At 50.5% G+C, this 10516-nt stretch overlaps 1 protein-coding gene across 16 annotated transcripts; it reads right to left on the bottom strand.

The window, feature by feature from the left end:
- Nucleotides 1-42: 42 nt before the first annotated feature.
- On the bottom strand, nt 43-10362 carry FAM118B (family with sequence similarity 118 member B). 16 transcript variants are annotated; one of them, XM_050983577.1, is made up of 9 exons: nt 10284-10355; nt 9893-9924; nt 7615-7710; nt 6111-7069; nt 3948-4200; nt 2927-3154; nt 1644-1772; nt 1086-1371; nt 43-617 (listed from the first exon to the last, which is right to left on the bottom strand). In XM_050983577.1, exons 4-9 carry the CDS (start codon nt 6179-6181, stop codon nt 274-276), a joined length of 1311 nt encoding a protein of 436 aa, XP_050839534.1. In that variant the 5' UTR covers nt 6182-7069; nt 7615-7710; nt 9893-9924; nt 10284-10355; the 3' UTR covers nt 43-273. The 16 variants fall into 16 exon arrangements, with proteins under 16 accessions (XP_050839534.1, XP_050839537.1, XP_050839545.1 ...); XM_050983580.1 differs by having other exon boundaries at nt 6111-6545; XM_050983588.1 differs by having other exon boundaries at nt 6111-6188.
- Nucleotides 10363-10516: the final 154 nt, after the last annotated feature.

The raw sequence follows: 10516 nt of genomic DNA, 5'->3' as shown, positions 1-10516 counted from the left end.
TGTGAGGTGTGAAAGGGCCTTTAAATGATACAGCAACCAAAGTTCAGTGAGCAGGCCTTTAATACAACTTCAACATACAAAATACTGTACAGTAAAAAGACAGGACTAGAAAACTAGAGCTTCCAGTAAAAAAAAAAAAAGCTCAAGTTTCATTTTTAAATTGAAATACAGAATATAAAAGCACTAGGTATGAAGTTAGAGGAGCCTGCAGCTCCCTCAGGGATACCGCGCTCCACAGGCACACACAGCCCCAGTAAAACCACAATTACTGTGTTAGACCAGGTGTTCATCCGAGGTGGCTCTGTCCTGGCCTCGTCCCTGCCGGAAGGGTCCTGGCTCAGTGCTGGACAGCAGTGCGACAGTGGTGGGCTCCGGCCTCTCTGAGGACTGCTGGCCTGGCCTGGGCCTGTCCCAGGAGCCCCTGCCACAGCTCAGGGCCTGGGCAGGGCTCAGGTTCAGGGGCTGCCTCCTGCGTGGAAGCAAAGGCTGAAAACCTGCTTGGGACACCAGGGTGCAGCACAGGGTGAAGCCCCTTGGCTCCAGAGAGCCTGCCTTACCTTTTACCTCAGTGTGGGCAGCGGCAGAGCCGTTCAGCTGCTGCCCCTCCTTGGGCACACCTGGGGCAGAGCAGAGACCAGTCTCAGGTGGAGAGCCAGCTGCCCATGTGGTGGTTTCACACAGGCTTTCCTGGCTGGGTTAACCCTCAGAACACCTGCCAGCAAGGCTTTGGCCAGTGAACCTACTTCCACCCATTTTTATGATTTAGTGATACCTCTTTTATGAAGGCACTGGCTCAGGCTGAGCAGCACAAGGGTCAGTGAGACTAAATACTTCACTAAAAAGGGAACAGCTGCACATGAAAAACAAAGTTTGCAGGCGTGGGAGGCAGGACAGCTGTCTAAACTGTTAAAACATACAGTGTTTTCAGAAAAGTAACCTGCAGATCCAGCTGCACTTCGAGACACGTTTGCTTTTTTTAAAAAAAAAGGCTTCAGGAATCTCTATATGGCATGGACAACAGGGGCTACTACCCCTGTCTACTCTGCATGGTGCCAGGCAAGGGTCCCCAGCCCCTGACCCCGTACCTGTGCGGCCCCGCATGGCAATCTCGCTTGTCAGCCGCTCAAAGTACTCGGGCAAGTCAGCGTAGTCATCTCCGTAGGAAATCACTTTGATCCCTTTGTCCAGCATGTTCTCACGGAGCTTCTTGAACTCATCCACGTCCCCCCTCCGCACCAGCATGAAGTGCTCCAGGTCTGACTTGTGCTTGACAGCCTCTAAAAACAGGGCCTGAAACGTGGTGTCATCAACTGTCCAACCACAGCCCAAGAAGAGGAAGGACTTATTTTCATACAGCTTCTGAATCTCTCGCTTTAAGAAAGGGAAAGATGAGCTTGGTCAAGGTGAGCTTCATCCTCACAAGAGACAGCACCTGCCCTATCCCTGGGGAGGCTCTGCAGCAATGCCATCCTTCAGCAAGTGTGGGAGGTGTTCCAGCACCTCAGTAGGCCAGGGAATTCACCCCTCCTATTTCCCTTATCTAATGAATTCTCCCCCACCCTCTGTGAAGCTCAGTCTAAACTCAGCTGAGCTGTGGCTGGTGGGAGCTAGAGCTGCCCAGGGCAGGCCCCAGCGTGGCTCACCATGACCTCGGTGTTGCGCAGCACGTTCTGGTAGCCAGCTGGGTGCAGGACGATGCCGCTGGGGTTGGTGTAGACTCCGTGGATGTGCAGGACACTGAGCTTCCTCTTCTCTTGTGCCCACTCCAGCACCTGCACAACACAAACCCGCAGCAATGTCCATGAGTGCATCACACTGGCTACCACAGCACTGCTAAATGCCATTTTGGGGAAGCATTCCAAAGAGGCTGCTTCTTCCTCATCTTTCCTCCATCGGCCTCTACGCCATGGCCTGCAGCCACAGCCTGGGGGGCTCATTTGGGTCAACACTTCAGCTGACTGCTGAATGTGATGAGAAGACTGAATCAAAACGCCAGATTGACCAGAAAAAGGGGGAAAAACTACAAATCCTATGTCAGCATGTTTCTCAAGGCTGAAGTTTTATTTTGTGGCCCTTACTGGCTTTGAGGGAGGCACCAGCTGAGCTGACCTCCATTTCAGACAGCTGCTTCAGAGGCTCTCGGTTTACTCCTGCAGACCTCAGCTCGTTTAAGCTTGCAATAATTAGAATGCTTACTTGTAACACTGTAAGTACTTCCAGCCATGTAGATTAAGAGGTCATGCAGGAAACGTGAAGCACAGAAATGAGAATGAAAAGAGAGCAAGGACTGCACAGGACACAGACATTGAGGGTGTTTAACATGCAAACAGAAGGATGAGATGCTCCCCACCAGTAAAACCCATGATGGAGAGATGAGGTGGGCAGGTGCAGAGTTCAGGGTCTCACAGCCTGACTGGGGCAGGAGGAGGGATTTTTGCATAAAGAGAGTAGGTCTGAGAGTGCATCAGGAGGAGCCATTCCAGTCATTGTAGGAGGAGAACATGGGGCAAGAGGGGAGCCTTGAAGGCTGCAGCTCTGAACGCCCATCACAAAAAGCACTTTGCAGCACCCTATAAAAATATAAATTTCCGCTTTGCATCTTGAGTGGAGTTTTTCATATGGGTTAGAAAAATCAGCCCAAGCCTTATGTGGAAACAAGGCCAAGCCAGAAGTTTCAAGGACAGAGATCAAAGGAATAGCAGGCTTAAGGACTCCTCCTGAGCACTGGATGGTAGCCAGCAAACCAGTGTTCCAGAAGGAGTGTTCCTCCTCATTCCTCTGCTTGCTGCCCTGGACAGTCAGAGCCTCTGCCTGGAGCTTGTCTGCCACCCGTTAAACCACTACAATCAGAACAATGCCCTAAGGTAGCTTGAGAGCACATTCTGCACCACCACAGTCCCTGACAAAAAAAATAATCATCCTTTACCTTCTTTTCATCAGTCAGGTCAAGAGACTCAAGGTGCTTCCCCTGGTGTGCTGCATACAGCTCCAGCAGGTTATCAAAGTTTGTGGTTAACACAAGGGCCCCGTTCTCCATCAAGTGAAGCACAGACTGAAGCAGCTGTTTCCCCGAATCTTCCATTTTGGATTCCAGGTCATCAAACACCTCGTATAAACAGTCCTTGAAAAAGGTTGAGCGAACGTTGCTTGTGCGCTGAGAAGGGGAGACAGATTGAGATCAGAGCCCAGCCCTGTAACACCTCACACCAAATGGCCCCATGAAAAGCTACCCACATTTCCCCAACACCCTGCAAAGCTCTGGGTCCTTGTAGGGCAAACACAGAGCCTTGGCTGCACCAGGGTGAGTGCTCTCCTTCAGCATAGTCACAGGATCACAGAATCCCAGACTGGTTTGGGTTGGGAAAGACCTTTAAGCCCACTCTGCCATCTCGTCCCCACTCTGTACCATATGCAGGGACACCTTTCACTAACCCAGGTTGCTCCAAACCCCTCCAGCCTGGCCTGGAACACTCCCAAGGATGGGGCAGTTTCTCTGGGCAATCTCACCACCTTCACAAGGAAGAATTTCTTCCCAATATCCCATCTAGCCCTGCCCTCTGCCTGTGTGAAGCCATTCCCTCTTGCTCTGTCACTCTAGGCCCTTGTCCACAGTCTCTTTCCATCTTTCTTGTCAGCTCCCTTCAGGTATTGGAAGGCCACAATTAGGTCACCACTGAAGCCTTCTTCTCCAGGTTTAACAATCCCAGTTCTCTCAGCCTTTCCTCATAGGAAGGTGCTCCATCCCTTTAATCATCTTGGTCCAGGTGAAATACCCAAAACCCATGTCCACAGCAGGGTTATGTCTCAGGCACCTGGCACAGTAAGTGCACCTGTGGTTCCTTGCACACAGAAGAATTGTTGGGATGGGAGCACCATTGCTGGAGAACCAAATCTGGCTATTTCCAAAAGCCAAATCCTATGCTCAGGGCAGGTACAAGCACACTGACCGGAGACAGCTTCTGAATAAGATCGTGGGCAACATGGACCAGGTTCTTGTCTTCGTGAAGACACTTCTGGAACCGTTTGCTCTCCTCATCTTCCAGGAGATCAAAGTCAATAGCAGCGTCCAGGAGGGCCTGAATCAGCCCCTTCCAGGACTTCAGTGCTGGGACCTGGGGAGCAACTGCAGCACTAATTCCTGTCCCAATCACCAAGACAAGTTCCCGAGGCTTCTTGGTTTTGAGACTTGGCAACAGCTTCCTGCAAAAGGAGAAAGAAGCACAGCTGGTACCACCATGAGTGGAAGGGTGTCTGGGGTGGTGGCACATGCAGACTGAGAGAGAGGCAGGTACCCTGTGCCTAAATTTTGAATCAAATATTCATTGGGGCTCTCTGATAAACAGAGCATGAGAGGAGCAGCTTGGTATCCTTAAAGGACAGCAGGCAGCTGCATGGATCAGCAGCACAAATGCTCCCAATACAAGGTCCATAATTACATTTTTGGAATCAAATCTGTTACCAGGACGGTTACTGGGGAAGTCAGTGATGCCCCGGGGTGCTTTTGAAGCAAAGCTAATCCACTGAAAGTCTGGAATAAGGGAAGTCTATTAATAAAGTTACATGAAGGGCTGGAGGGCATGGGAGAGGAGTGGTGAGCATGAGAGAATGAGACACAGACACGCTCTGTGTCCCGAGATAAAACGTGTGTCAGATCCCATGCAGGTCGGAAATGCGACCTGGCTTAAACAAGGTGCAGAACAGGGGCCTTGGGACAACAGCTCCATTTATCCCAGCACAGACAAAAGCAAGGGAAGGCTTCCTCCAGCTCTGCCCTTGAGGGGCCCAGCCCCAGTTTGCTGAGGAACCCCCTCAGCTGTACCAGCAATCGCTTCCCTGTGATGCCTGCAATGTCAGCAAGATGCTCAAGGCCAAATTTTTAGAATATCCCAGATGATACAGAGTCACATGAAAGGGCTGCAGGGCTGTATTCTCCTTAGTCCTCCTCCCCTCCTCCCTGTCTTCCTGGCTTTACACCTGCACAGAGCTTTTAAATATGATCTTTATCATTTATTAAGCAGATGTGCTGCTCCTTGCCTTGCCTTGCCTGGTGTCCAGCTGCTTTCTGCAGCGGGGACCTGCTGCAGCTTCCCAGGATTGAGGCAGCAGCCTGGGAAAGCAACTTGTATGGAAGAAATGGGCTTTATCAGCAAACACGTGATATTTAGTGAGAAGGGGAGAGGAAACCAACACCACACAGATGGAGCTGTGCCTTCCCTTAGCCCCTGCCTATGAAAACAGACTTGTTAACCCTTTCCTTGAGGAGGGCTTCACTGTTACTGCTGATAAACAGGGTTTGAGGACTGCAAGCCTTTTGTGAGGAATAAATTAGCATTCAGGCTAATGAGCTAGTATAAAAACACTATTGGAAATACAGGGACTGAAATCCAAATAATAGATACCCAAGTCTTAATGTCCTGCATGCCTGCCCTGCTGATAAATACACTTGTTTCTACCTTGATATCCTTTTCTGCACATTCCAGGGTCACCGATCAACCTCGAGACCACACAGAACTATTCTGCAGCCCTCCAGAACTTGCAAATAAATCAAGTTAGTGGGAGACAACCCCCCAGATGAATTAGCTGCTTGTTCACAAGAACTTTTGAGCCTGCAGCCGCCAGTCTCAGTCTCTAACAGACAAAATTATCCACCAGATTCCACTCACAGAACTGTAAGACCACCTACTTCTAAGCACAGGGAGCCTCAGAGTGAATTATTTAGCCTTTACATGCAGCTCAACCATACTAATTTGAGTAACTCCCTCTCCTCCTGGAAATCACCACCCAACTCAAGCAAAAAGCACAACCACCGTGTCCAACCTGACACTGTGAGTGGACAGGACCGTGGAGACAGGACAGCAAAATACAGCTTTGAGAGTGACCCCATCCCCTGGCTGAGGGTTAAAACCCCAAAAAAGTACATTCTGTATGTGAAGGTGTTTGTTCCACAAACAGCAGGAAAGCCCAGGGCACGGCCAGAAGCCAGCACACAGTTCTTGGATCAGGAAATGAAACAGCTGCGGTCACCAGGGGTCACAATCCTTAAAGAACAATGTGAGGCAAAGGAAAAGGTTCTTGTTAGAACAAATTCACTGGAGCATAATTAAATTTACCTGGGCTTTTTTGCAGGTGGCATTCCATCTTCCAATACTGTTTCCTTGCCCAGGTTCACCGTAGAAGCCATCCAGTTTCTGTAGCAGACAAATCACCACAAGCGAAGTCACTGCACATGGACACCACCACCTGAACAACGAGGTTTTACAGAACCAGCTTTGCACAGGTGGATAAATCTCAGGTTTGTTATCATTCCAAGATCACCTCTGGGCTGAGAATTGCACGTTTTTGTCTCTGAACTTTGTCCCACAGTCTCATTCTCTTCCTTAACCTCTTTTACCATAAAATCCTTGGCTGTTTTTCCCAGGTGTGATTGCCTCAGCAAAACACTCTTTGCCAGACCATTCGTTTCACCTCAGCTGCTCATTTTCCCCGAGAGCCTGGATCTTGGAGGAGCACTCCCCCCTTCCCGACAAGGCCCGTCAGCAAACTTGCTGCTTGGGAAACAGTGGGAGGGAAGAGAAGACAAAGAGATTTTTGTTGGCTCCAAAAAGCCACGGAGAGCATTTCATTCCCTGGTGATGAGAGAAGGGTTTCCCAGCCCTCCATGAGTCTGCAAGCACTGGGAAATGACCTTAAAGCCCACAGAAAGGAAGTGCAGTTTGAGAACTCTTTCAACAGCCCGTCACATAAAACACAAAAGCTCTGCCAGCACGCAGTACTCTCCCACTCTGCTTCTCCCAAATAAGTCTCTGAAAAGGGAATAAAAATTAACAGAACTGTTCAACCTCCTCTGCTTTTTCTTTGCCAATTGTAATGAAGAGTCCATCAAAAACTCTGTTAGACGAGGGCTTTTGGCCAGAGGAAATGCTGAGGAAGAGCTGCTGACCCAAAATCACAGAGTTTTTGCAGGTTTTGCCATCTCAGGGAGATGTGAGGGTTTGCTCTAGAGATGACACGCTGTGATTGCTCCCTGGCAGCCCAGCAGGTGACAATGGCAGGTCTCTCCAGGTAGGACCTGCAAGTGTTGGTATGGATCATGTGAGAAATCAGCCAGTATTCTAGGAAAGCACCACCTTTCAGTGTTGGATGATGAGAACAGGGCAAAGTGACACTGTCAGACAGCGATATGCTGTGTGTGCAGCCTTTACCCTCTGATCCCTTTGGAAAACTTTATACAATGGCATTATGGAGTGGTTTGGGCTGGACAGGACCTTAGAGCTCATGTCATTCCACCCCCCTGCCATGGGCATTGTACCGACAGTAGAACACCTCAAAGAGCTGGCTTTCACTACCTACCTCCTGAAACATTACTGAACACATGCTGCTCATCACTCACTTTTTATCTTACTGGGCCTTACTGTAGGGCCCAGATTTTGGATAAAAGTGTCAAAGGCCTTTAGCAAGTGAGGAATCTCCTGGTTTTCCCCCTTCTGTGCATGCCAGGCAGGGCTCCTCCATCACACCCTCTTGTGAACATTGTATTTTTCCAACCCACACTCAGCCCAGGAGCTCAGTGCTGTTCTGAGAATGAACCTCTGCAGCCTCACCGCCCCTGAATACCTGCAACCTGTCAGGTGAACTCTTCTGGGGGGGTTACATCTCCAAAGACCAAAGTCGTGACTCTCAGGAAGACAGGAGGACCTGCTGGACACAGATCTGTCAGATTCACCATTAAATCACTGCTGAATGAATGCAGCCAAGCATGCTCAGGATAAAGGGGGTAAAATCCCTCTTTTTCCTTCCCAGGAGGGTCCCATCTCTCCTTTTGGATTAGCTGATTTTTCTGGGAGGACAGGCTGCTTCCACAAAGCCAGACAGATTTTATTTAGTGGTGCAAAGATGCTTTAGATAAGGAAGGCACTAACAATAGATAATTGGAGTGTTTCAGAGGGAAGTTTGAGCTCTTGCTGGTGCCAGGGCTACCCTCAGCCCCTGTGCAGAAGCAGAGCTACAGCTGAAGGTAAATCCTTCCTTGCTTTCTAAATTGGATATAATTTAAGCTTATAATTATCTTTGCATTGTGAATCATCAGCCGAGCCTTGAATATCAAGGTTGTTTGTAAACTCCCACCTAGAGCTCCCCTGTTTGCTTCCACCTGCTTCAGCACTGCTCCCATCTCACTCACCCTGCACATTCCCATGTCATTAACAGCAGGAATGGAGCCATCAAATCAATTTTAAGTGCCTCTAAATGACATTTCAAAAGCAATTTTAAACTTAGGAAAAAACACCTTTTGGAATTATAATCACCTTGTAAGGTTTTCTGATATAATGACCTTCAACGTTCAAGTCCATTATTTAGTGCAGAGAGCCATAAAGGAACAAAAACCCCATTATAAATACAGCCTAGTTCCAAAAAAGTTATTACAGGTCTTAAAAGAATTCATGGGGATTCAGCCAAGAAATAGAAACCTCCAGTTTTTAGTCCTGGGGAGAAACTCTGCTTGCTAGAGGGATGGATTGTGCTGGCACAATTGAGGTAGCCAAAATTAAATGGAATTACCTCAGAGCACGACATTGCCATGGGAAAAAAACCACACCAGGTACTGCAGGTTCCCCCTGGGAACACAGGTGACATGGAGGAGAGGGAGCCACAGGCACTTAGAAGATAAGAAGTGTCTCTCCAGCCTTCCTCAGACATTGGGAACTTTCCAGCTATTTAGACTACAGGGAGCTGCCGACTGTAAACACAACACTCCATGGATTCCTGGATCAGCTGACACATTCCCCTGTCCCAGCCTTGTCCCCATCACTTTTATCAGGGATGCTAAGAGACTCCCTGTGTGGGTTTGCTGCGTTCTCTTTCTCCTTCCACACCACAGAAATCCCTTAATTTATCCTAAAGCCTTCCAGACTTCAGCTTTAAACTGTGCCCAAGTCACCCAAACTGGAGAAGCCCAACCACAGCAATTCCCTGTGTGACACAGACACATCCAGCTGCAGAAATGTTGGAAAGGTGAAGGTGTATCCCAGGTAAAAGCAAACACCTGAACACCACGTGTGTCAAACGAAGGCCAAGGTTCACACAGGGTGTGTATTTACAAAAACCTCTCTGCAGCTCTGCAAAACACAACCACATCACACAGTCAACACCAGAGCCCAACCTGCAGAACCAAAATGGGGAATTAATGAAACATCTTCTTCCCCGCTTCATGGAGAAGTTGCTGCTGACACCATCTCCATGCTCAGCACCCAAGACACAACTAAAACTAACCTGGGTGTTTAAAAATGAAGCCAAGTGATCCAGCACCATGCTGGAAGATGGGCTCTTCCAGAAGAGCCCCCACAAATTCCCAAAAGAAACAAGTACAAACCTACTGCTCATCCATTATTTTGAACTTCTTTGAGTGCTGAGAACTGCCACCAGCAAAGATGTCATTCCCAGCTTCTCTTTCAATTCAGCAGCTTTAAGGTGTTGGGATAAGATAGTGTAAAAGCCACTTCGTTTCAGCTGAAAGATGAGCTGTCCCTGGCCAATTCCCAAGCCCACCCCTCCACGTGGGAGCTGCACTGGAGCTGGATCAAAACCATCCTAGAAAAACACAGGCTCCAGGGACAATGGGACCCAGGGCAAGCCCTGCTCCTGTCCAAGCCACAAAAACACAGGATTCAGCCTCCTTGTACGTGAGTCAAAACACACCAGAGGTTTTTATTCAACGCTGTGATTCTCCACGTGCTTCCCAATGGCTCCATGAGCAAGGAGAGGCAGTGACACAGCAAAGCCTGGCGGAGCTCTGTATCCCATAGACTCCCACGGTCGCACGCTGGCTTTCCAGAACTGACTCTGGCAAGGGAAGCGGGGAGGGGGGTCACACCTTAGGGTTTGCTCGAGCCCTTACCTGTGCACTCCGTTGTGCCCTCCTCGCTAAAGCTGCGGGAAAAGCAAGAACACGGGGATTCAGCAGGCGGGGAGGACGGCGAGGCTCCTTTCCCACGGGGACACATCAATAAAAGCGAGCTTTTACAGAGGGCGACGGCGCGGCGGGGCCGAGTCTCGGCCGGGCCGCCCGCCGCTACCGGAGGTTTCCCGGCCCCCCGGCGCACTCCCGGCCCCGCGGGTCCCCTGCGCTCCCCTCAGTCCGCTCCGTCCCCTCAGGCGGGCGGCCATGGGACCCCCCCCGCTATGGCGGCCGCCGTCGCTATGGCAACAGCTCCCCCCCCCCCCCGCTGTCTCCATGGCAACCGCGCCCTGCCCGCCCCCCCCGCCGCTGCCGCGCGCCCCGCACGCACCTGGCGCCGCGCGCGCGGCCCCATTGAGGAGACGCCGCCGCGCCGCGCGCAGCAGCCCCGCCCCGCGCCCGGCCACGCCACGCCCCGTGGGAAGAGTTGGCCCCGCCCCTTCCAGCCCCGCCCTGTCACTGGCTGACAGCGGAAAAGGCGGGGCCAGGCGTGGGAAGGCGACTATGCTCTCGCGGCGCTTTGCGAGGCTATAAAAAAAAAAGCGGGCGCATGCGCGGCGCAGT

Source organism: Serinus canaria, chromosome 24, assembly GCF_022539315.1.
Source record: "Serinus canaria isolate serCan28SL12 chromosome 24, serCan2020, whole genome shotgun sequence".
NCBI lineage: Eukaryota > Metazoa > Chordata > Aves > Passeriformes > Fringillidae > Serinus > Serinus canaria.
The sequence above is the reverse complement of the archived record's forward strand: the minus strand, read 5'-3'. Positions and strand labels throughout refer to the sequence as shown.